At 44.7% G+C, this 27,022-nt stretch overlaps 3 protein-coding genes across 7 annotated transcripts in view; 1 reads left to right on the forward strand and 2 right to left on the reverse strand.

Moving 5' to 3' along the window:
• Positions 1-496: 496 nt before the first annotated feature.
• Positions 497-18,588, reverse strand: rnf166 (ring finger protein 166). 4 transcript variants are annotated; one of them, XM_090222147.1, is made up of 6 exons: positions 17,763-18,588; positions 7,075-7,231; positions 6,296-6,408; positions 5,043-5,157; positions 4,632-4,739; positions 497-4,155 (listed from the first exon to the last, which is right to left on the reverse strand). In XM_090222147.1, the coding sequence occupies exons 1-6, from the start codon at positions 17,930-17,932 to the stop codon at positions 4,090-4,092; spliced, it is 729 nt and encodes a 242-aa protein (XP_090078273.1). In that variant the 5' UTR covers positions 17,933-18,588; the 3' UTR covers positions 497-4,089. The 4 variants fall into 4 exon arrangements, with proteins under 4 accessions (XP_090078273.1, XP_090078272.1, XP_090078275.1 ...); XM_090222146.1 differs by having other exon boundaries at positions 497-4,255; XM_090222149.1 differs by having other exon boundaries at positions 6,296-6,363; positions 17,763-17,951.
• On the forward strand, positions 17,815-25,677 carry ctu2 (cytosolic thiouridylase subunit 2 homolog (S. pombe)). Its single transcript, XM_021585998.3, has 15 exons — positions 17,815-18,927; positions 19,075-19,149; positions 19,357-19,435; positions 19,517-19,576; positions 19,747-19,807; positions 19,931-20,040; positions 21,651-21,946; positions 22,086-22,221; positions 22,409-22,540; positions 22,654-22,745; positions 23,456-23,556; positions 23,747-23,945; positions 24,697-24,763; positions 24,874-24,926; positions 25,086-25,677. Exons 1-15 carry the CDS (start codon positions 18,872-18,874, stop codon positions 25,165-25,167), a joined length of 1,599 nt encoding a protein of 532 aa, XP_021441673.3. The 5' UTR covers positions 17,815-18,871; the 3' UTR covers positions 25,168-25,677.
• Positions 25,436-27,022, reverse strand: part of LOC110506407 (piezo-type mechanosensitive ion channel component 1) — a 79,040-nt gene continuing 77,453 nt past the window's right edge. For both annotated transcript variants that reach the window (XM_090222145.1, XM_036964024.2), the window contains exon 50: positions 25,436-26,979. In XM_090222145.1, the coding sequence (XP_090078271.1) occupies positions 26,715-26,979 (265 nt within the window). In that variant the 3' untranslated portion in view covers positions 25,436-26,714. The remainder of the gene's footprint in view (positions 26,980-27,022) is intronic.

Here is a 27,022-nt window from a genome sequence, read left to right on the forward strand (position 1 = left end):
CAGATGCCACCGCGGTCTCCAGACACCACACCGGTTTGGAGGTTCTGCATGCTTGCCACCTGTCTTCCATCACCTCTGCGCTGCAGTGTTGTCACAAAGGCCCCTGTCGCCTTCCTTTTTAGAGCATCTCCAAAGACAGGCATCTCCCTGGCAACCAGTGGTTGTTTACAGGCCTCTTGGGTTCACAGTGAGCTCTGGGTCCCCCATTCTCCAGTTGAAAAAGGCCCCCACTAAAGGAGATTGTAAGGCCTCTATTCACTGCCAGTAATTACACGTTGTCCCCAAAGTCTCACACCACCCTGTGTACTCTACTTGTTACATACCAGCAGAAGACCGGGATCTTCTCCTGACAATACTCCTGATTAAAATTACATCTCTAATTTCAGTTCAAAGATCACAACACAGTAAATATGTTACCCATTCAATGTGAAGTTAGTCGTGGGGGTATCAAATTAAAAAATCTAGCGACAACATATCAGGAAGGAAAAAGAGAAAGTGGGATGGGTCAGTGTTTTTATTGAGGGAAAGAAAAATCTGCTACAAATACAATATCTTATTAAACTTCAAACAGTGTTATAACTTGAATATCCACATTGTTATTAATGGTATTATTACTTTTTTTCAAGAATGCATAAATCACATTTAACACACACAGGCCCTGACAGTAGGGCCAAAACCCCAGGCTGGGTCTCTAGGGTACATTGGCCCTGAAGGAAACTTCCTGGTTCAAGTGACTGTAGCGCAGACCCCCCTGGGGAGGACAACATCAGCCTGTGTCTATACTGAGTGACATTACATACACTCTCAGGGCAGCCAAGTCCTGGGGGGGGGGGGGGGGGGGGGGACACAGTCAGAGACACAGGCTCTGTCTTCTCTGATTGCTGTGATACGGGTCTATATGGCAGTCTATTTCCTGTCAGCCTTACCAAGATTAGAACAGACAGTCTCAGTAAGGCCCTCTTGAGAAAAATGACCCAACAAAGTTCATACAAATACTTTCCTTTTCACCGTCCTGTTTTTGGGGTTTTTGGTGTATGTCTTTGTTGCAGGTGGTCTATCAGTGTGTGACCTGCAACATTGAGTTTATTTTACAGAGATTGGGCTGGTTCTGACCACAAGCAGGACATTTGGGATGATGATGCACAGTACAGTGGCATTATGCATGGATGCAACAGTACACAAAGAGTGAAAAGTATACATTTGAGGTATACTCCATACAAAATCTACATTGGGCTACAGCTGTGCACGTGAACGCTGATCTAAACATACAATACCTTTTACCTTACATTTCTAAAATAGCATCATTATTAGGTAGTAAAAAAGGCTGAGTAAATGATTAAATCAAAGATGCGTGACAATTCCTTGGTGCCCCAGAAGAAACTCAGGACTTCCCATGGTGACGACAGTTTTTCTCTAATGGCTACCCCTGTCAAGACTGTGCCACCAACCAGTACATTACATTTAAACACCGAAAATATAACATGTCGATGTCTTTCAAATAAGGATGCATTATCTCCAGGAACACTTCCGACTAAGCCGAGAGTCCATTTTGATTTGCCACACTATTGTGCATCTGGGATGGTTTTCTCAGTTGATTTTGCAATCTATTACCCATCTATAAAATATTAATGACACAACAGACAAATACATTTTATACCAGCCCAGTACTCTAAAACAACATGTTATGACTGAGATCATACTTAACCTTCCCTCTGCTCTTACACAAAACCTTCCTTCTGCTCTTACACAAAACATTCCCTCTGCTCTTACACAAAACCTTCCTTCTGCTCTTACACAAAACCTTCCCTCTGCTCTTACACAAAACCTTCCTTCTGCTCTTACACAAAACCTTCCCTCTGCTCTTACACAAAACCTTCCTTCTGCTCTTACACAAAACATTCCTTCTGCTCTTACACAAAACCTTCCTTCTGCTCTTACACAAAACATTCCCTCTGCTCTTACACAAAACCTTCCCACTGCTCTTACACAAAAACAGCCACAGCTTACATTATCATCCACCATGAAATGGACACATTGGAACGAATTAAAGTAAAAGAGAAAAAAAATGACACAAAATTCCTACCCCACAAAATATATTTCAGAATTAAAGTGCAATATTTCAATGCATTGCTCTGGGAAAAAGATATAACTTGTGAAACGTTAGACCTAAACCTAAATGTTGCATTCTCTACCGTATGTACAATTCCCCTCGGAAGCAAGGAAAAACACAAATGGACAGACCATTATACTTCTACTAGTCAGTCTAGTAACGACTAATCACAATACATAATATCTTCCTCCATTGCTTGCTATATAAAGAACAATCAAACCAGTTTCTCATAATGTATCCTTCATCAGAGTGAACCTAAACATTCTCTTAAACCTCCATAGATCAATGCTAGCTCAACGGGTACACTACTACTTAAACATGGCTTATAATTGGACATTTACTTCGGGGCAACGTACTTTTATAATTGTATCCCTTTGGAGCAAAGTGCCGTTAGAGAAATTGATCTCATAAGATTGAATATGCAGCTGTTCTGAACAGTTCTGTTTCAATCCAACTTGAATAATTACTGCGCTATCAGAAAGTGGATGTCTTTAACAAACCATTGGAACATATTGATTCAATCTACCGTCCACATTCCAGGCCTGTTACAGATTTTCACAGCTCTGATGACCAATGGGTTTTGGGGAGACCCCACTGAGATTGGAGCAGTGCGGATCCTGAAAGGTAAATGGCCTAGGAACATTGGTGTTTAAGACAATAATTAACATAAAACTGGACTCTTATAGGACAGCATCCAACTCGAGCACAAGGATAGACTTATCCAACAGTACTCACGTCATAATATTGCACTTCTCCTAGTGGCCACTAAACCAAACAGGTCATATATTTAGGCAACACATGGGCATTCTTCACAATACTGTAAATGGGTATAAACATGATGACTTGGAGTAACACTGACTGAAGAACATGGCTTTGAATGACTATTGCCAGGTCTATTTTGAGACTGGGGCGCCCTCTTGTGTTTGAGAGCGTATTACACATGGGCTCTAAAGCTCCTGCTAACAACTGATGCCAGCAGTACAGTACCAACGGGTACTTAGAAAAAGGTGGTAAAACAACGAACACATCTCCAATAAACACGTTTCTTATTGTTAGTACACCATTTGAAACTGGGACATTTTCCAAAAATATATGTTTTATCTTGTCTGGTGCTTCATAAAAATATCAGCAGAGTGAAGAATGAATGGAGTACTACAATTCTGTTTCTCAACTGTGAAATAAGAACAATCTATAGTTCAATTATGTAGAAAAATGTGACAAGTGCAAGTATTCACACGAACTCTGAATACAAAAGGGGATAGTTTGAGAGTTTGTTTTGATTCGCGTTGTAAATGTTAAGAGTGTGTTGTTGTCGTGATGGGGATGTAAGAATGACCTCACTGTCGGTGTTTAACTGGTCATGTCTAGACTGTCACCCAGCGGTAAGATTATCACACTGAGAATGGGGTCAAGCCATTCAACTGTAGTCCCTCAATCAAACTTGAGAATAAACTTGAACAGAACTAATCTGTGGTACTTTTACCAGAACGTGTGTCAAGTGATGGCATTTTCCTGGAGTTTGAAAAAGTTTCATTTGAACAGTGAAAAACAAAGAGTAAAATAAAATACCTTAAATCATTCTTTTTGGGAACCCTCATACTTCCTGCAGAATAACAACAATGTCCATGCTGTACTCACTGGTTTGCATTGCAGTGGTTTTAAATTGCAACATTTATTGGGAGGCCAAGCTCCCCTCCTCCCCAGTATACAGGAAGTGAAGGGGCTGCGGCCGGCTGAGAGTATGATGTAATGGGACGAGTTAAGCAGGTGAGCAGAGTGGATGAAGGGCCAGGCAGAGGATCAGGGACAGGGTTAGGAGATAATCTCTCAGTAGCTCTCCCAGAGTGGGAGTCTTGGCCAGGGCCAAGTCCTTCCAAACGTTCCCTGTGAGGTGGCTGTGGAGGGGGCTGGATATGGGGTGGATCCAGAGAAAGAAAGAGAGCTAGTGGGGACAGCAGAATGGGGGACTCAGAGGACTCTCAGTTCTCTGCCATGGAGAGAGCCAGGGCTGCCTGTAGTGCCGCCTCTTCATCGATACTGTAGTCCTGTAAACACAGAGTCAGACAGTCACTCACTTTAACATTTGATTTGACAGGACAGGGCCATGGCTGCCTGCAGTGATGACTCCTCGTCAATGCTGTAGTCCTGCAAACACAAAGTCACACAGTCAACCACTGAGTAAATAATGCCTGACACCAAATAAATAAAGCTGACTGCTTTGAGATATGCAGTGCATTCATGTTACAGTACTAGGATATCACAGTGACAGTACTAGGATATCACAGAGACAGTACTAGGATATCACAGAGACAGTACTAGGATATCACAGAGACAGTACTAGGATATCACAGAGACAGTACTAGGATATCACAGTGACAGTACTAGGATATCACAGTGACAGTACTAGGATATCACAGTGACAGTACTAGGATATCACAGTGACATTATTGACAACAGAACTGCTCTAGTCCTATGTAAAAAACAGACGACACAGAGCCCAGACCCCAACCCTTATCCTCACCACAAACGTGTCGTAGGAGAACTTGTGCCGGTGGAGCAGGTGCTGGAGGAAGTTGGAGCTCTTGTAGCTGGGGTCCCCCCAGGGCATGGCTGAACATACAGGACACACCTGGAGGCACACCAACCAATCAACAACCCTGTCATTACCTCACCAGTACACCAAACCAGAATGCAGTAGAATCTTTTGCAGTGACATCAATGTCGTGTAACACTTCATATCAGCACATAAATGCTTAAGGAAATTCAGACTAGGACAGAGTCCATAGTTCCGACTACGACAGTGTCCATAGTTCAGACTACGACAGTGTCCATAGTTCAGACTACGACAGTGTCCATAGTTCAGACTACGACAGTGTCCATAGTTCAGACTACGACAGTGTCCATAGTTCAGGGTATAACATAGCAGACTGACCACTTTGTTGGGATCGTTGCGGTGGTTCTCCATACAGTGTTTGACCAGCTCCTGTTGGTCCAGATTGCGGGCTCCACAGAACGGGCATGAAAAGGTGGAGCGGTTTGGAACATTGCTGCAGGCAGGGAGAAAACACACGTTTAGTAGGAGCCATAATGGATACAACATGGGTACGCATCACACACACACTTTGCCAGACACACACTGATGGTGTGTTGTTGTGTGTGTGAATATAGCTCCAAAGTCTGAGGCCCAGTTTCCAGACATTAGCAGGATGCCAATCATGTCCAGCAACACACCTGGAAGGACAGCTGGTCTGTGTGGACATGAGGGTCAGAGAGCAATGTGCTGCAGTGACATTTACGCTAGCCGAGCCACACAGCCGTAGAACAGGGTCCTTAACAATGTGTTCATTAACTCACTGCTCCATCAGCACCACACCAAGACAACAGGGTCTATTCACACACTACCCTCCACAGCTGACCAGGGGCAGCCCATTAGAGTCCCATCAGACTTAAGGTTGACAGGTCTCTCAGGTAGGACACAGTCTACTAGCTAATGGGAAACGTCCATTTGACAGACGTCTATTTGATAAGCCAATAAGGGTGCACACTATACTGTAGACTTAATGGAACAGCAATGTCCTCAAAACTCCACAAAATATACCAACCAGCCATAATTGCAGCCTTGGGCAAAAAAAAAAAGTGACAATTTAGTCAGAATAATGACTTTCTGACAAGTAGAAAACACCAGCAGATGGTCCACTGTGTTTCCTGGGCCTTCGACTAGATGAGACTTTGCCTTTGTGGTGCTGGCAACATCGCCCAATTAAATTGTGTTTTGGAATGTGGTAAAAACAACAACCTTGAAAAGACACAGATAAGCTGTTCTGTGTTCACTCGTGAGTTCCAGATGGTCACTATGGACGTCACAGAACCTGATCACAGTACTCTTCCTCAGACTAGTAGCTCAGTGCTTCTAGCACATGTTGGGAGTGGGACCTCCTCTGGCTGAGTTGTTCACAGACCCTCCAGACAGAAAGACCCTATCCCAGGTATTCCCAAACTGGGGTATGTAAAAGTGTGATTCAAATTTTTAAATTTTTTATTTCTCTTCACATTTTCAAATTGTCCATTAATAAGCCACGGGAGGTTTTTGGAGCGAGAATTAAGACAACCTTCGAGTAGTAAGACATGTATAAAAGCAAGATACCATTAATTAGAATTAAATAGAGCGAGACAGACAGAGATTACCTGGGAATGGGCTGTGAAGTGGGGACCACAGGCACAAACTTTGGGCAGTTGGCCATCTGTTCCTGGACCTTTGTGCAAGAGGAGATGTGTGACCTCATTTTGACCAGAGACACCTGGAGCCCGCCAGTGGAGAGAGGATGAGAGAGGGGGGGGGCATAGAAAGAGAGCGAGACAGAGGAACAGGAGAGCGAGAGAGACAGGGGAACAGGAGAGCGAGACAGAGGAACAGGAGAGAGCGAGACAGAGGAACAGGAGAGAGCGAGACAGAGTGACAGGAGAGAGCGAGACATAGGAACAGGAGAGAGCGAGACATAGGAACAGGAGAGAGCGAAACATAGGAACAGGAGAGAGCGAGACATAGGAACAGGAGAGAGCGAGACATAGGAACAGGAGAGAGCGAGACATAGGAACAGGAGAGCGAGACAGAGGAACAGGAGAGCGAGACAGAGGAACAGGAGAGAGCGAGACAGAGGAACAGGAGAGAGCGAGACAGAGGAACAGGAGAAAGCGAGACAGAGGAACAGGAGAGAGCGAGACAGAGGAACAGGAGAAAGCGAGACATAGGAACAGGAGAGCGAGACAGAGGAACAGGAGAGAGCGAGACAGAGGAACAGGAGAGAGCGAGACAGAGGAACAGGAGAGAGCGAGACATGCTATTAAGTGAATAAATGGGCAGGGAGATGTTTTGAGAGTGTGTGAGTCGTAGTGTGTATGATCAAGTGTGCGTCTGTACAGTATGTGTGTTGGACAGAGTGGCAGGCCATAGTAGTGTAGTTCACCTTCTTGCTGCAGCCCCGACAGGGGGCCTTGTAGTTGGACAGCTGTTTCTCCACACTGGAGGACTTGTCCACCTTCTTTGGGTCAAAAGGCATGCGGCACAGAGGGCAGAGGGGAGAGGTGACCTGGAGACAAGGCTGCAGACACTCCCCACAGAACCTGCACACACACACACACACACACACACACACACACAGAGAGACCGAGTGGCAGTCAGTCGTTGAATGATACGTAAAGTCTAAACACAAAGTGAATCAGAGCGATTATTCGGAGCGAGTGTCCCCTAAAAATGTGTGCAATGTGGGCACCGCTGGGTGCTGGGCCAAGGTGGGGCTACAAAATGCCCCTGAGGTGGCATGCAAACAGGCTGAGTGATGGGCAGTCACCTCCCATGATGACATGAGTCAGCAGTCAGCACTGCCAGGGGGACCTAACGGGGGGGGGGGGGGCTAGCATAATGCAGGGAGGGAGACATCAGCAAACAGAGGGCCCAGAGAGCTGGTTCAGGGCTGGCCGCGAAACCTCCCCTGACAAATGAGCCAGGGGTTTATACTGCCAGAGTACTGAATCATTGCAGATTTTTACAGCGCTGCTGGATGCTTTATGGCCCTGTCAGCCTGATGGCGAGCGGGTAGGGTAGGGAGGGGTCAGATATGTAAGGAGCCATGTTGCACTTCAGAATTCAGATCTCGCTGCATAGCCACAAACCAGTCTTGGTTCTAACTTTGCGGGTCTACCACTGTTCTTCTCTTTCGGCTGGTGACCAGAACTCACCGCTTGTGGAAGAAGCCGTGCAGTCTGCCCTCAGGCAGGCTAACCAAGTGGCTAATAAACTCAACACAGAGGAGCACTACATAGCGTCAGTCTATTAAAGTAATGGCCCTGTGTTTAAGCACCTTAGTTATCACATTAGCATGGGCCTAGTTTTCATAGCTAAACATCTCTCACTTCACTCCATCCATACTCAACCAGCTACATGACCCATGTGACCTCCTCTGGAGTCACTTCCTTCTTCCCAGTCACACAGGAAACCCCGAAACACTGACAATCTAGTCAAAACATGTTCATAATATCCACAAACTCTGTTGTTTTCCATCCGCCCAACAACACTGTTGAGCTGAGAAGTGGATGAAGCACAGCCTATGTGCCTACATTAACATTCAAAATATGCTAATAAATTAGGCCTCGTGAGTAGGCCCAGACCAATTCTCAAGAGTCCACAATACTTGGAAAGACATTTCTTTGAGAAATTATACATGAGTGCGGAGGCTGGTAATAATATTCTCTGGGGCTATCATTGCCTCGTATTCAAAGGTATACTCAGCTAGCCTAGGCTATAGAACTGCAGCACATCTCAATATCGGAGCAGTACAAGTCGTTTGCCGTCCTTTTCTACTACCATGCTAAACCAATAGCATCATGAAAGACACTGGCCAAATGATTGCTACAATGCTGACACGAGGATCCAACAACATAACATGTTACTGTTTGTGTGTGTGTGAGACTCAGCTAGCATAAATGTCACTGGAGCACATTGCTTTCTGAACCTCATGTCGGAGTCAGTTGCTCCGTGAGGTGGTGTTCGAAGTGCGGGCCTTAGTCTACCCTGCAAAGTGTGGTGTCTATCAGGTTAGATCAAAATAACGTTTGCAGTCTGTCCTCATGCCTATTCACGTTCCCAGACACTCCAGAAAACGATCCCAAAAACCTATTTATAGATCAATAAAACACATAGGTGGGAAGAAGGGACTCAAACTTTTTCCCAAACAAATCGTTTGGGGACCCGTTTGATCAGCTGAGATGTAGTGAAGCTCTCCGTCTGGACAGTGATGAAGGACTGTCTCGGGTTGATACTGTCTCAGAGACTAGAGAGACCAACTTGAGAGGAGCAGCACTGAACAAAGCACACATATTCAAACAGCACTGATGAATACTAAGAGCCCACAGTGCTAAAAGACCATCATTTTGGCCTGTCACACTGACAGACAGACAGAAGTAAAGAGAGAGTACAGGACAGGCAGAGCTGCGACAGTGTCGAACTACAACGGTCTGCAGAACATGAGCCCCTTCAAAATGCTCATTTCCCTCTCCTGCAGAGTACAACTCCTCCACATAAACGTCTGTGGGGGAACTTATCTCCATATCAATGAAATACAAATCTGTCCCAAGTACCCCAGCGGCAGCAGAGGTCTTTCAAAGTAAGCATCCTGAACGGCTTGTAAGCCAACTTATCTTCTAGCCTCGTCTGTCATCACTTGAAAGATGCCTGGGTTTAGCAGACTGCTATTAGACACTTAAATCATCGCCACTGTATTTAACATTCAGACAACGCCACCACCTGCAGGCACACACACACACACAGTATCTAACTGAGAAGGGGCTAAAGAAAGAGTTGTGGTCAAGTGTGTGGTGACATGGGAGTGACAAACACTCAAGGGTGAAAATGGCATTGTTGAAATACTGTTCTGTACTGCCTAGTTGTACACATTTTGGCCATGCCCAATATGCTTCCTGAGTATTTACATTAAATTCTCATCCATAGATAAAAGATAGGCAGTTGCCTAATATTTAGAATATGACACGGGAATGTGATTATTGGGCTACCTAAGGGAGGTGTTAAAGGAGAGGGCGAGGAACGGCCTATTCCCCCAGGAGTCAAAGAGAGTCACCAAAGAGGTCTAGTTATGTGTAAAAATAGTGCCATCTCCCCATTAGAGAGCGAGAGAGAGAGACATTGGCCTCGCCTGACGCCACAGCGCAGCACACACCTGGCCCAAGGATACCGGGATGACTTGCTGATGCATATAGTTTATATGATGACGTATGGTGTTATAAGGAGAGAAGCTCCATAACTGTGTTTGTTTGATCTCCCCTCTCCACCTCCCTCCCTGAAGGAATGAGGCGAGCTGACCATATTTCTGTGCAGAGAATGGAGAGGAAGCCTTCGTGGAGATACTTGCTGCCAATTCAGGAGCTGCAGAGGTAGGCTAATGAGCGCAAATGAAGCCAGGTGCTACTAGAACACAGAAGCCTCGGGGTCGGCTCCACGCCATCTGCACCTCAGCTCAGTTCAATCTACTTCTCAGAACTACAGGAAAGTAGACACTGCAGAGCATAGAGTAGGAGTAAGAACTCATGGGTGTTTCTCCCCCTGAACAGACACAGGCTTCCACCTTAAAACAATCGGATTTAACAGAGCAGAGAGGGTATGAGTTTGCGAGGGCCTTTCACACATTCAGCAAGTTTGACATGCCAGAACATCTTTACATGTGACTTTCAGAAGCTTCGTTCTCCGCTGAAATGAGGCTCTTCTCACACGCCGTCAGATGGGCTTGTCACTGTAACGTCACAGGACAGAATTAAAGGCGTGACATCACAGAAAACCAGCAGCAGAAATGAGGGAAACCATAGAGCTAGCCTGTATAAACTCCTGCAGTATCAGAGGAGACTACTGCCCATTCCAGACAACCCCTTGCTTATACATCCCCTGCCAGCCCATTGAAACACATGGCTTACGTGACACTCCACTGTTAGATGGGGTGGGGGCAAGGACAGTTCGTTTTGACATGACACACCTCAAGGTTCTCTCAGCTGGACATTCTCTGAATGCACCGTAACACCAAAGTCACTGTATCTCAACACAAGGAAAAGCTTCAACGTGCAAGATAATCGCTCCCATGGATCTCACAGGAAAGCCTAGAAGACTGTAGTGGAATGTACATCATAGTGAGCACTCGGAATGAAAATCCAGCAGTAGGCTAGGTTGTGAAACAAACATTTTTCACAGAGAGTGTCACGTGTGCTCCCTCTCCGGCCTCTAGGTCATCAGGCTGCTCATTATGGCGCACACCTGTCACCATCGTTACGCGCACCTGCACGTCATCAGACTCACCTGGACACCTCAGCGCACATTGTTACAAAATAACGCCTCGCCTAAGGAAAGTATAACGGATTTTATATATACTTTTGTGTCAGGTGAAATGACGTTGGGTTCGGGAGCCGCTACAGGCCTTCATTCCTCCGCCGGTTCGCCAGGCTCCTCTCTCCCTCCGCCGGCTCGTCAGGCTTTCATGCCTTCACTGGATTGCCAGGCTCCCCTGCCTCAGCAGGGATGACCTGTCCGCTCCTAATCCCCGGGATCGTCCCTTTGGTTGGCGTCCTGCGGCTGAAGCCACATGTCGGGGAGGGGGTACCATCACGTGTGCTCCCTCCCCGGCCTCTAGGTCACCAGGCTGCTCGTTATGACGCACACCTGTCACCATCGTTACGCGCACCTGCACACCATCAGACTCACCTGGACTCCATCACTTCCCTGATTACCTTCCCTATATATGGCACTCCTTTTGGTTCCTTCCATAGGAGTCATTGTTTCTTATTATGTTGTGTTTACTTATTAAAACACTTACTCCTTGAACTTGCTTCCCGACTTTCAGCACACATCGTTACAGAGAGGAAGCCAAGAACAGTCTCAGTAATGGCTTAAAAATATCCACCTGCTCTTTGTAGAAGAACCAAAATAGATCTGAGGACATTTAAGGACTGTTTCTGCAAATTATCATCTGCATGAGAGGCAAAACAAACCCTTCAATTCTGACACTGTACTGAGACAACTAAATGAAAGACACTTAAGTCAGCCTTTCAGGCTGCCGCCCACCCACCCACCCACACAGGAAGGTTCAGCTAAAGGTATCCTGATGCAACATCAGACCACACAAAGTGCACGATCAGTTTTCTGCCAGGTTGCAATGCCAATCGTGCTTGGCAACAGTCTTTAGTAGTCTACTGTTTTTTGTTGTTGTTGCTACAATAGTTAAACAGTGTATTGCCCTTTTCCACAGACCCATTTAGCAGAGTGGAGAGCTGATTAGAAAGCCATATTGGCCAGAGGAAACAGACTTCAAATCCAACAGTGGGATCCATGCCAACGCCACAGGAGGCAAAGCAGGTGCACGAGTCCGTGTGTATGTGATTGTGTGCAAGTGAGACTGCATGCTTAAGCAATGCATGCACACCGTAGTGTAGAAGGTAGTGAGTAGTCTCCTCCATGGCCTGGGGGAGCAGTAAGAGGCTCTCATGTGAGATCTTTGTTCAATCTCCCCAGCAGCAGCTCGGCTAGAGCAGGGGAGAGAGAAAGAATGGAACGAGAGACAGCGAAATGTATGCCGCCACACTGCATAGCTGAGTGAGAACGTGAGAATGCAGAACAACCTTGAAGGAATAAAAACTCCTGTTTTGCTCCTTTCCTCCCTCTCTCAACGGGCAAACTTCATCAAATCCCCCCAGACAAGGAGGGAGGTGGGGTAGGAGTCAGGCTGCCTCGGGTTCAGCCCACTAACAACACCACGTGGGGAAGAGAGGGATGGAGGGAGAGAGAGATACAAAAAAGAGAGTAGGCGAGGGACGAAGCTTAGGTAAAGGCTTTGAGCAGGTGTTACTGGACGGTTATGCTGATGCACACAGTATGAGATGCACCCATTTCTCCATTGAAGCTTTTGTCTTATGTTCAAGAGAAGATTGGGGTTGAAACAGCCAGATGGAGACTTTACCACTGAGTGGGATACGGATTAGGTCTGGCCTCTGAGGTTTCAACAGATTGGGGTTTGCGATGAAGACTAAAGTGCATGCTCTGGAGAGTCTGAGTGAGATAATGTTGGGATTGTGGAGCGGTCCTTTTGGGGGAGGGATTTGGAATTTACAAAATGATATACGGTTCCTATCTCAAATCAAATCAAATTTTATTAGTCACATGCGCCAAATAGGACAGGTATAGGTAGACCTTACAGTGAAATGCTTACTTACAAGCCCCTTAACAACAATGTAGTTTTAAAAAATACGGATAAGAATAAGAAATTAAAATAACAAGTAATTAAAGAGCAACAGTAAAATAACAATTGCGAAACTATATACAGAGGGTACTGGTACAGAGTCAATGTGCGGGGGTACCGGTTGGTTGAGGTAGTATGTACATGTAGGTAGAGTTATTAAAAAGTGACTATGCATAGATGATAACAACAGAGAGTAGCAGTGTTGTAAAGGGGGGGTGGGCAATGCAAATAGTCTGGGTAGACATTTGATTAGATGACCTGATCTTATTCATAATATTGTCTATAATCAAATCAATTTTATTTGTCACATACACACGGTTAGCAGATGTTAATGCGAGTGTAGCGAAATGCTTGTGCTTCTAGTTCCGACAATGCAGTAATAACCAACAAGTAATCTAACTAACAATTCCAAAACTACTGTCTTGTACACAGTGTAAGGGGATAAAGAATATGTACATAAGGATATATGAATGAGTGATGGTACAGAGCAGCATAGGCAAGATACAGTAGATGGTATCGAGTACAGTATATACATATGAGATGAGTGTGTAAACAAAGTGGCATAGTTAAAGTGGCTAGTGATACATGTATTACATAAGGATACAGTCGATGATATAGAGTACAGTATATACGTATGCATATGAGATGAATAATGTAGGGTAAGTGACATTATATAAGGTAGCATTGTTTAAAGTGGCTAGTGATATATTTACATCATTTCCCATCAATTCCCATTATTAAAGTGGCTGGAGTTGAATCAGTGTCAGTGTGTTGGCAGCAGCCACTCAATGTTAGTGGTGGCTGTTTAACAGTCTGATGGCCTTGAGATAGAAGCTGTTTTTCAGTCTCTCGGTCCCAGCTTTGATGCACCTGTACTGACCTCGCCTTCTGGATGATAGCGGGGTGAACAGGCAGTGGCTCGGGTGGTTGATGTCCTTGATGATCTTTATGGCCTTCCTGTGACATCGGGTGGTGTAGGTGTCCTGGAGGGCAGGTAGTTTGCCCCCGGTGATGCGTTGTGCAGACCTCACTACCCTCTGGAAGGGTCTTACGGTTGAGGGCGGAGCAGTTGCCGTACCAGGCGGTGATACAGCCCGCCAGGATGCTCTCGATTGTGCATCTGTAGAAGTTTGTGAGTGCTTTTGGTGACAAGCCGAATTTCTTCAGCCTCCTGAGGTTGAAGAGGCGCTGCTGCGCCTTCTTCACAATGCTGTCTGTGTGAGTGGACCAATTCAGTTTGTCTGTGATGTGTATGCCGAGGAACTTAAAACTTGCTACCCTCTCCACTACTGTTCCATCGATGTGGATAGGGGGGTGTTCCCTCTGCTGTTTCCTGAAGTCCACAATCATCTCCTTAGTTTTGTTGACGTTGAGTGTGAGGTAATTTTCCTGACACCACACTCCGAGGGCCCTCACCTCCTCCCTGTAGGCCGTCTCGTCGTTGTTGGTAGTCAAGCCTACCACTGTTGTGTCGTCCGCAAACTTGATGATTGAGTTGGAGGCGTGCGTGGCCACGCAGTCGTGGGTGAACAGGGAGTACAGGAGAGGGCTCAGAACGCACCCTTGTGGGGCCCCAGTGTTGAGGATCAGCGGGGAGTAGATGTTGTTGCCTACCCTCACCACCTGGGGGCGGCCCGTCAGGAAGTCCAGTACCCAGTTGCACAGGGCGAGGTCGAGACCCAGGGTCTCGAGTTTGATGACGAGCTTGGAGGGTACTATGGTGTTGAATGCCGAGCTGTAGTCAATGAACAGCATTCTCACATAGGTATTACTCTTGTCCAGATGGGTTAGGGAAGTGTGCAGTGTGGTTGAGATTGCATCGTCTGTGGACCTATTTGGGCGGTAAGCAAATTGGAGTGGGTCTAGGGTGTCAGGTCGGGTGGAGGTGATATGAGCCTTGACTAGTCTCTCAAAGCACTTCATGATGACGGAAGTGAGTGCTACGGGGCGGTAGTCGTTTAGCTCAGTTACCTTAGCTTTCTTGGGAACAGGAACAATGGTGGCCCTCTTGAAGCATGTGGGAACAGCAGACTGGTATAGGGATTGATTGAATATGTCCGTAAACACACCGGCCAGCTGGTCTGCGCTGATAGACCGGAGTCTCTCAGTTTTGTCCAGGGCAAGGTAATAAGTTAAAAGTCTTCTCATACCAAGATCAATGGCTAAAAATGAGTTGTCCACATGGATACAAACCTGTGAGTCACTGGAGGCTTCAGAGGAGAGGACGGCTCATAATAATGGCTGGAATTGAGTCAATGGAAAGGTATTAAACACCTGGTTTCATGTGGTTGATACCATTTCATTGACTCCATTCCAGCCATTATTATGCCGTGAGTAGGCCTTTAGCGTCACCATGACAATGAGCAGCGCCAGGACATGTGCGTGCAAGTGTACTTTTCTACTCAGCTCTGCGTGTGTGGTAGTGCAATCATGACAACAGTGTGTAATTCCATCATCCCCAGCCCTGTTTTCTCCCGCTGGATTACATCCATGTACATTCCATGCTTCAAGTGTTATTGTCAGGATAATAGCAGAGACAGGACCTTTAGTTCTGGGTTCAACCAGAATCACTGACCTCAATAATGAGGTTTAATTGAAAATACATTCATTCTCCCTGTGGTTATTTCTATAATTAGACTGACTGCATGCATATGTCCCCAAAGGAGAGTTATATGCCCCTCACTGGCACTGCGCTGTATGAATACAGAGCAGAGAACATTTTTTTGTACTTAAGAGACAACGACATGACCACTCCTAGTTGAACTAACGTTAAACACAAAATAAAAATGTACAGCATTAGCCCATATTACACAATGTCATGTTTTCTACACACTTTCATGGGTGTTGATATCTGCTTGGACACTAACTCCTGACGAGGAAGAGGATGGCTCGCGTAAGTGTTAACCTCAGCAGTGGTGTGTGTGATGTGAGATGTTGACATCCACAGAGCCAATCTCACACAGATCGGACTAGCCTACCTGCATGTCAGATAGAAGTGAGCCACAGAAAAGCCGTATGTCACAGGAGGGAGCAGGCAAATGAAAGTGAGAGGAGCTGCTCTGAGTACCTCACCCAAATGTCACCAGCAAACTCAGTACTGCTGGTGGGACAGGCCAACAGACAGCCACACAGCAAACAACATCTAGAGCAGACTATTCAATCCACCCACCAGACCCACATTACACCACTTCCTACAAGACAGACCAAAAACAAACAAAAAAAAGATGGGGCTCTGAGGTCTGTCTGACTCACGTCTTTAAATGAGCGGCCATATTAGCGCTCCCACTGTCAGAAAAATGCAATCCTCAAAAGGGCAGGAGGAACAGTTTGTTTGGCGAGTGACAATGCAGTCAGCTTCAAGTCAACCCTACACATTCATTCCTGTAGACACACAGAAGGTGTCAAAAAGGAAGAATAGCAGGGGACTGTTTTCTGTTTTCAAAACGCCAGTCATCTTTAGTGTTGACAGCACAAGAATGGGCATCAAGTTGCCCTCAAAAAGAACATTTTAGAGTGGACTACATCTAGACCTTTTCTGTGTAACTGTTAGTGATGAAATTCACAGGAGGCAAAAAACCCCACAAAAACACAGGCGGTGTTACTTCGGCTACAGGCCCTACACAGATGTTCATTCATGTTCAGATTAGGGGAACTAGGCACAATTGGTCAATAACGGGTGAAGATGTGGCTCCTCAAAATAGCTTTTTTAAACTCATTCAAATGGCTTATAAAACTGGAGCATTCAGACCCCTTGGTTTTCAACCTTGTGGTGTGTGTTCCTACCAAAACAAGTGTGGCCTAACGATTGTAAAAATGTATCTTATTGAGGAAAAATGAATGCCATGTTCTCAACCTAACTTTTACAACCACTATTCAGCGAGCTTCCTTTCACAGCTGCAGTCTTTTCATGTACATGTGAAATGTGAATTGATCACAGTGAGAGAATGGTGCAGGCAGAAGCTCCGCTCAGTGTTCCAGCTCTGCTCAATGTTCCAGAGGCAGCATCTCACAGATCAAAGGCAACTCTCATGTGCCACACTGAGGTTACATTACCCACGTTCCCGAGGACTAGTCAAGGACATTGTGGCAAGCTTATGCAGTGGTGGGAAACAAACATGAAAAGAAAACTGAATGAAAAAAAAATGAATAATTCGGCTTATTCTCTGACTGAATGCTAAAACGCTACAGAAACATGATAGATCAAACAATGCAATGAGCATCATGAGGATCCAAAACATCCCATTCAACATTTGAATATTGCTGTTTCCACATATCCTAGTGCTGGCTTAAAGTATACAAAACGGTCTTCCTCTTTTCGACAACACGTCTCATTTTAGCCTAGGCAGCCGATCGTGGGCACCATCTAGTGCCCACTATCGGCTGCCTCAGCTAATCTAATTTGTGTTGCATTTCCTCTGTCTGTAGCTATTATGTCTTTATTGTGAAAAAGCTGTTGTCCAACATTTCTCATCAAATCCGCTATAATAGCTAATATTTTACGTCGATATTGCGTTTCGAGAGGCACTGAACTACCACCTAGCCCGCTTTGTTCTACTGAGCTCCCTTGCATTCCCTTTGGCAAGTTGGCATCCCAAGAAAAACAAATACATTATCCCTATCCCAGTTTCAGTGACGTTTTTTCTATCATAGATGTGCCATTTTTGCTGTGAATCATAAGCATTTTATAACAAAACCGTTACTTTAATTGACAAGCAAAAATAAGATTGACAGCTCAGTATCTGCAGACTAATAAGTGACAACTAATACAAATACGAGAGACTATATGCTATATACAATAGCACGTTGTTGTTGTTTAAGTGAGAGACTTGTCTGAGAAGCAAGAGATCACAAATCCGTCAACTTACGTGTGGGCACATCTTCCAATGGTGACAGGTTTATGATACACCTCCAGGCAAATTGGGCAGGAGAACTGGCTCTCGAGACTCTCGCCAGTGGCAGCCGCGGCTGCCCCGTTTTGTTGATGCTGCCTGAGCTGATGAGTAGCCGACACAAAACTGCGAAACATCGCCATCATGAACGAGGATCTTGCTCGCACTTCGTTCTCGACTATGGCTGCAACTACCTGGGTTTATTCACATCGAGTATTTTCATCGATTGTGCACGATGGACATCCTTCGTGTGAATAAAGCGTATGAATAAAGCTACCCAACCTATGAACTGTTTGTGTAAAATAATTTAGCAAACAGACACTACATCAGTCCGCTACACAAGCGCTCGAGAGGACACGCCGAAGCACGAAAGAAGTAAACATTACAAGACAGTGCTGGTTGTCGAGAGGACCCGAGCCGGGCGCTGAGCAGATTATTCGATCTTCAAATAATTTTGATTTACATACAACTGACCAAAATATATCCAGATTATTAAAAGATCGGGGAATTTGCACAACTGCAAGTTCAGTGCGACTCACGAACAAGCCGTACAGCTACAACAAAAAGATTACGTTTCTGGGCATTGAAGTCTCGTTCGCGATGTCACCAATTCATTTTACAGCTGCTTCAAACTACAGTCCCAGAATACATTGTTTCATTGTGTTGTAAAATGTTTACGCTATTAGAGTTATAATTTTCTCTTTTAAGTATGTGTTGCAACATTGATTCATGTGATACATCCACAAAAAGAACAGTGATCCAACCACAAAACGCTCTTCACATGACTACGGAAAGAATCTATAACGTCATCAAAATGCGCTATGTTGTTATTCCAGCACGAGCCTTTTAACAGCTATAAGAAATAGGTTAAAGTTAAATACATCTCGAAATAGCTAAACTAATCTAATGAATTTCTCTTGCTAAATAGAGTTTCCAAAAACGCTGGTATCTGCTCACATAGTTTTAACTGGCTCGCTGGCAAGCTTGAACCGAAAACTCTGTTACAACCACATTCTGCAATTGTTAGCTAGCAAGCTACAATAAATTAGAGCTCCACATAGCTTGCTAACTCGCGCAACTCGACCATGTGCCAGGTTGATGAGGAATACAATGGACAGCTAGATCACAGAGTGACCCCACGGTAAACTATTTGCCCATTTAACAGCTAGATTACCCAGTTGCTTTAGCTGCAGTCAAGCTAATGTAGCTAACCTTAGCTTCGCTACTTAAAGTTTTGTCTGATATAGCAACTGCTTCCAACCGCTCACAATACATTTTTTTATCGCAGTGTCTCCAAGAAGTGTGTCAAATGCAAAGAAAATACAACTGTATTGATCATCCGAGCTGGAGATGCATTTTGCAGGTAACGTTACTTGCAAAAATAAGTTCAATTATCACAAACTAGATGTATTTGTCTCAAGAACTGATCCCACAGAATGTACTGCAAAATGAGTGCTAATTTATAGTGAGTTGTGCATTTTTTGCTCTCATTGTCAGCACATATGCTCTTTGTAGCTAAGCTACCCAAGCGGAAAAGTAATGCATTTATTTGGGTATGTCTTCTGGCCAGGGGCTGCTTCAAGGAGTACTTCATACACAAGTTCCGGGCCATGCTGGGAAAGAACCGGGTCATTTTCCCAGGAGAGAAGGTATTGAATATCCATCTCTAACATGTTTGTAACGTCTTACATAAATCAAACAACTGAGCTGGCATTGTTTCTCTATCGTAGGTTCTTCTTGCAGTGTCTGGAGGGCCAGCCTCGAGCTCCATGCTGTCACAGGTTCAAGAGGTAGTTGGGTCAATGTCTTCCTAGATGTGTAGTCACACTGTATGTTGCAATTACTGAAATATCACAGGGCTGACATTTTAGATGTAACTCATTAACAGTGTCTTCAAATTATTAAGGGTTTCAAACTGTTTTTGTTTTTTGAGTGAAAATGAACAATTTTCTTCTCTCAGGGTTTGAGTCGAGACGCACCCAAGAAGTTGAGATTTGTCCCCGGAATTATCTACATAGATGGTAATGCACAGATGATCATCGCTGCTCTTTGGCAATTATTTTTTTATTTTGTCACTTAGCAGGTGGTTCTGGCCCATTAGACTAGCTCATGTGTGATGATTGTCTATTACTGTATCTTGACAGAGGGCGGTGCCAGTGGTCAAAGCATGGAAGAGCGGAAGAGGGCAGTGGCTCAACTGGAGTCAGTTTTCAGAGCCACTAATTACCCTTACCACATAGTCCACCTGGAGCAGGTGAGCTGCCAAGAGATGGGTCAGAATATTTTTTTTGTACTTCTGTCTAGGATGTGAGACTGAGCTTTGATCATTGGAATTAAATATGTACCGGAATTAAATATGTACAGTGCCTTCGGAAAGTATTCAGACCCCTTGACGTTTTCCACATTTTGTTACGTTAGAGCCTTATTCAAAAATGTGTATAAAAAAAAAAAAAACTCAGCAATCTACACACAATATCCCATAATGACAAAGCAAAAACAGGTTTTTAAATATTTTTGCAAATGTAAAAAAAAACAGGTACTTTATTTACATAATCGAGGCCGTCATTGTAAATAAGAATTTAACCGACTTGCCTAGTTAAATAATGGTAAAATAAAAAAAGATGAACGGAGCAAAGTACAGAGAGATCCTTGATGAAAACCTGCTCAGGACCTCAGACTAGGGCAAAGGTTCACCTTCCAATAGAACAATGACCCTAAGCACACAGCCAAGACAACACAGGAGTGGTTTCGGGACAAGTCTCTGAATGTCCTTGAGTGGCTGAGCCAGAGCCCAGACTTGAACTCGATCTAACATCTCTGGAGAGACTTGAAAATAGCTGTGTAGCGACGCTCCCCATCCAACCTGACAGAGCTTGAGAGGATCTGCAGAGAAGAATGTGAGAAACTCCCCAAATACAGGTGTGCCAAGCTTGTAGTGTCATACCCAAGAAGACTCTGCTGTAAATCACTGCCAAAGGTGCTTAAACAAAGTACTGAGTAAAGGGTCTGAATACTTATGTAAATGTAATATTTCAGTTTTTTTTTATATATATATACATTTGCAAAAATTTCAAAGCCTATTTTCGCTTTGTCATATTATGGGGTATTGTGTGTAGATTGAATGGTTTTTTCTTTTCTTCTCATCAATCAATTTTAGATTAAGGCTGTAACATAAAAAGTCAAGGGGGCTGAATACTTTCCAAAGGCACTGTATTATAGCTTGTCATTATTTAGAGCAGGTATTCCCCAAGTTTTTTGTTTTGTTTTGTAAAAAAAAAAATCTTCATTTTCAAACAGTCATGTATATTTTCCAACGGGGCTATACATTTGGTGTTTTTTTCCCCCTCGCCTGAGTAGCCTCGTTTCACTGCCAAAAATAAAATCAAACCATCTAGTGTCAGCGAAATAACGACACAATGTCAAATACAGATAGCCTAGTCAAATAATTAACATCCAATCACATTAACTGTAACTCTCTCACGGGAATTCCACTAACGGTCCATGTGTAGCCAAACGTAACTGCTGCTCATGTTGATATCTGTACTGATGGCGCAAAAGCCATGACACATAGTGGAGAGGTAACGAGCGTGCAAGCAGTTGTAAGAGCTCTTTGTCACTTCCCACGAACCGGGTTGTGACAAACTCATGCTCATTCTTATGTATAATAAATGTATTGTATAGTGTGTGTGTGGGAGGCTTACAATAATTTGAGAGTGCGCTGACCCTGGTGCTAGAGGGGGTACGCAGCTGGAGGTTGAATGTTTTGAAGGGGTACGGGACTATAAAAAGTTTGGGAACCACTGATTTCGAACATATGGTTGCACCATCATGTCTTATTGTCTTTCGCTTCCCATGGTGTTTCAGGTACTCAGTCTCCCCAGCTCCGTGCTAGAGGCAGGATCCTCGGCAACGGAAAAACCTCAGACTGGGTCGAGTTATAAAGCTGCTGTGGACCACTTCATCCCGACCAGGAAGAACCAGAACCAGCACCCAGACCTCTCTGTGGAGAATGCCCAGAGTCTCCTGTCCAATCTGAGCATGCAGGAGGTCCAGAATGGAGTAACCAGCCCCATCACCCATGAACACACCCAAGCGCTTCAGAGACTGTTTGCCTCTGTGAGGACGCCGACAGCCAAAGAGGATTTGCTACATACACTGAGGTGAGAGATTAGACAGTATCTCTGAGACATGCCATTTACATATCCAAGCATATGGGGGATGAACAAGTATGAAATGCTTCTGAAGGTCTAGTTTGTGTAAAGGCCATTTCTGACAGGTGTAACGTGTGCCTTTGTCCAGGCAGCACCTGATTCTCCACACAGCGAGGACGCAGGGCTACACCAAGGTGATGATGGGGGACAGCTGCTCCCGCCTGGCCATCAAACTACTCAGCAACATCTCTCTGGGGCGAGGGGCATCGCTGGCAACAGACACGGTGAGGGGAAAAAGACCTCCCCTCTTTCAGCTGTAAAATAGTGAACATGATGTTTATGCCCCTCCGTTGCAATATTTAAAGTACCGTTCGAAAGCATCAACGTAGCATTACCCCACGTAGGCATACATTGCGTATTGAGCTCTGGCAGCAGCAGCTGTGCCATTTTGAAATGTTGCTATGTTCACAGGGCTTCTCAGATCCTCGCCACGGAGACGTGGTCATTGTCAGACCCATGAGGGACTACTCCTCTAAAGAAATAGCCTATTACAACAGAATGTTTGACATCCCCTCCGTCTTCATCCCTGGCCTGGACTCTAAGGTGATAGTCGACTGTGTTCTGATTACTACCATTGTTGTCCAGTGTGGTACTGTGTGCCCAGCCAGTATTCTTTTCAAGAGTATTTTAAGAGTTTTCCTCACCGCCTCTTCCAGGCACAAGACAAGGCCAGCATCCAGCGCTTGACAGAGAGCTTTGTCACCAAACTCCAGACGGACTTCCCCTCTACTGTCAGCACAATCTACAGGTGAGGATGGGTAGCACAAGAAGGCACACTAGGAACCAGTTGTAAGAGCGACTTCTATATGGTGCAGTATTTGTAAAGAAAATAGTGGTTGTGTAGGGTTAAAGTAGATTTTTGGGGGTCTTCTAAAGAACCCCACCATTGATTGTTGTTATTAGTTTGCTTACGTGCCATTGTACCTATGCTCACTGTATAGCTGAATATTGAGGACTCGGTCTGTGTCTCTGCCAAAACCCGCAGCCCGGCGTCTGTGAGAGAAGGGACCGAGGGGGATAGCGAGACCCAGAGAGACGGCGTCTGTTTTTCTCTGAAACAAGGGCAGATTTGCATACTGCTGAGACAGGTTCTCAGAAACCTTGTGTTGAATAACTTGTTTTTTTAGCTGCACATGCAGGTTTTGACATAGGAGATCCTTTTGTTTGGGGCAGAACTCAGGAGAGACACCAGTTGTATGTTTGATCTTTGACTTCTGTCTACAGCTGTATTTTGATAAAAATTGTTATGATTTATAAGTGCACGTTTTGCGTGTTCCTTATTTAAGTAAATAACAGAGACCAGAAAAGTGGAACCAACAGTTGAAAGGGGATTTTGTTAAAAGAAGGATACTATATCAATCTTAAGTGAGCCTGTTATGCATCTAGACTCGTGTGAAGAAAGCTGTTGATAATGTTTGAGGATTTTGGTATTGAACACCTGTGATGGTTGTCCTCCAGGACCAGTGAGAAGCTCCACACAGCATGTCCCCCTCAGAACACCAACACACAACTCTCTGCTAAGTGCCTACTGTGTGTCTGTGCCTTGGACACTAAACTAGGTGAGTCACACTGCCAATGTACTAAGATGGCATCACATCACGGAAATGTACTGTACTCACTAAATAAAAATACATGTCATTTTGTACTGAAACAAGTTGTATTTTTCATTTAAATTGTAATACCCTAATCACGTAAATATCTCTTATCTCTACCTATCCCCCCCTCTCTCTGCCTCCCCCTGTACTGTAGAGGAGTTCTCTGCCTACCAGGCCACACTGATCTCAGAGCAGCTGTCTCAGAGGCGGGGCCCAGGCCCTGAGTTCACCCCTGGTACAGCAGCAGCTCCAGGTTCGCCTCCAGCCTCCTCGGCAGGACAGGACCACTCCTCTGGAGGGGGCCAGAGTCAGGGGTGTGAGACTGGAGATGGGGGCTGCTGCTCCTCTGCTAAGTCAGTAGGCATTCATGTCTCCTGTCCCCAATGTATACGTCTCCAATGTTTGCATTACTGTACAGCTGGATTATGTACACAGTGTACAAAACAAAAACACCTTCCTAATATTGCATTGCACCCCTCCCCCTTTTCCCCTCAGAACAGCCTCACTTCGTTGGGGGCATGGACTCTACAAGGTGTCGAAAGCGTTCCACAGGGATGCTGGCCCATGTTGACTCCAATGCTTCCCACAGTTGTCAAGTTGCCTGGATGTCCTTTGGGTGGTGAACCATTCTTGATACACATGGGAAACTGTTGAATATGAAAAACCCAGCAGTGTTACAGTTCGTGACAAACTCAAACAGGTGCGCCTGGCACCTACTACCATACCCCGTTCAAAGGCACTGAAATCTAGTCGTGCCCATTCAGCCTTTGAATGGCACACATACATGTCTAAATTGTCTCAAGGCTTAAAAATCCTTCCTTAACCTGTCTCCTCCCCTTCATCTCCACTGATTGAAGTGGATTTAACAAGTGACACCATTAAGGGGTCGTAGCTTTCACCTAGTCAGTCAGTCATGGAAAGAGCAGGTGTTGTTCATCTTTTGAACACTGTGTATATTCACATGTTTACATTTTAGGGTGAAGTGCCAAGCAACAGCTTGTACAGGAGGCTAAGAGCTAAGAGCAACAGCTTGTGTAAGAGGCTGTGTTTAATTTGGGATGTTGATCCTATTGAATGAATAGAATACTGTGTGTGTTCTTTCAGGGAGCCAGAGACGGGGGATCTTAAAAGCCTGTTGTGTTACAGTTGTAGACTGACCATCAAAGACATGGTAAGGGGAAGGACATCCATCACTTCACATTACTCCTAAACATGACCAAGATAATCTTTACAAAGACCACAGTAGGACAATGTGAACCATGGCTTTTCTCTGTTCTACAGACTGCATTAGACGCCCTTCCCCAGTACATACTGTCAGAGGCTGAGAGGAGACGGTGAGATTAAAACTACATTCTTTACTCAAAAACAAGAAAAACTTGTGAAATAGCTATTTTTAATTTCCCTGTAATGTCTGCATAGAATGTTGAGTTATTACCAGTAGAATTGCACATCCTTCTATTTACCTTGTTACTTCTCTTTATGGACTTGTCTAGGTCTCAGATGAGGGAGGAGATCAGTGAGTTCCTGCTAGATGAGGAAGAGAATGAAGCCATCCCGAGGGTCAATGGGTCATAGTGACTGGACACCGTCCATCGGCACTGCAGTGACACTGTTCCCTTGGCAACCATACAGCCAAGGCTGTTTGTCACAATATAAACAAATATCAATTGCTTGTATTATTTGTTTTCAGTCAGTTTATTCATTATTTGTCTATAAGACAACTATAGACAGTTTAAATCAATCTTAACTGCACCCAAAATGATTTGTACAAGGCACTGCTTGGTGGTGAATCTAAAGTTGATTCAGGTCTAACTAATGAATTGAATATATGATGCTGAAACAATTTGTTTTTCCATGTCAGGAATGAGAAGGATCATTTATTTGTACACATGAACAATATTTTCATTGGTTTAGGAGCTGAATCACATTATATTGGAAATAGAAATGATTATTCTTCCACAACAGAGATCCCATAGCAACAACCTACATGGTTCTACATTAGAACTCCCATCAGCATCACACAGGTTCTCTGAAAATGAGAGCAAACATATGGCAATAAAGTAAAACACATGTTTATTAAAGTTAGGAAAGGTTTTGGTTTTACGTTTTTGCATATAGATTTATGCATATTGGCAACTACTCAAGCAATGGTTGAACCATATTGTAACAGTTCAGAAAAAAAGATTTAAGGCACAATGGTAGATGTGTTTCCTGTATAGTGTCACAATTTGTCAAACTACTCTAGCACAACATTTTCTAGAGATGGGGCTAATGTTGCCTTATGCATTAGTCCAGCATGGAGACATTTTGTATGCTTCAGTCTTTACTCTGTACAGTGTCGCTATACTCTCATTTAACCACAATATATTTTACACTTGTAAAAAATTTAAGATTCAAGTCTTGCCATCAATAAGCCTGTAACTTGTTGCAATGTACAAAGTTAGCTTTCCTCCCAACTGAAGTGTTTCAATTTGTAAACAGTTTGAGTAAGATTCAGAGATTTGGCTGAATATGATCTAATAATGTTTTGATTAGATACAAACACCCTACTTTGGGTCCTTTTTCTCTCAAATTGGCCCCTTTGGCGCTGCATTAGTCCACACTGTGCTGGTCAGCGTATTGAGGATCCAGCCTGTGATCTGTCTGGTGGCCTGGCTCTTCATTAAGGGGTAGTGTCTGTAGGTCGAGCCGGCCATCACACCTCATTCAGAAGCCGATCTTTCTGTTGGAACACAGGCAATAAGACAAGAGGAGCCTGGCTTTTGTCTGTGGGCAAAGTGCAAAGCATCTAACCTGCCCTTCTGATTGGAGAGGCCTAGCCAATCCTTCCATAACCAGGGGACAGGCACTGGAGCAGACCCTTGGCCGTCACACAGCCTCTGGCTCACTGTCTTCTCAGTACAGCCCACCAGCAGAGGCAAATAGCACTCTTTAGTGTACAGAAACAGACAAAACATCCCTTTCCCCCTGGTTAAGAGAAGGGGTTAGTGCACAGTGAAACTAGACCCACTGGAGCTAGCATTGGGTCTTTTAGAAGAAGACCAGGTAGAGGCACCCCTGTGTGTGAGACAGCCCCAACCAGGGGTGCTCTGGATGGGACAGGACAGCTGGGGGGAGGGGGGCTAGCGATTGTCACTTGATAGCTTGTCTCTTGTCCACTTAATCATAGTCTCTGGTGAGCGGTAGAGGAAGATGAGTTTGGAGTAGAGCTCCTCTTCCAGCTCTAGCTCTCCTGTCTCCCTGACCAGGAAGATGTCTGTGCACAGCTTGAGGATACGGTTAACACAGGGCAGCTCCTCAAACATAATGGAGTGCGAGATCTCACTGAAGAAGCCCCTCACAAACTTCCCGATCACCAGCACCACAGACACGTACAGACCCATGATCCTGCAACAGAGAACAAGTGTAGAATGAGCATAATTGAACATAG

The sequence above is a fragment of the Oncorhynchus mykiss genome, chromosome 26, assembly GCF_057628025.1.
Source record: "Oncorhynchus mykiss isolate SJ-2025 chromosome 26, ASM5762802v1, whole genome shotgun sequence".
In the NCBI taxonomy this organism is placed as follows: Eukaryota; Metazoa; Chordata; class Actinopteri; order Salmoniformes; family Salmonidae; genus Oncorhynchus; species Oncorhynchus mykiss.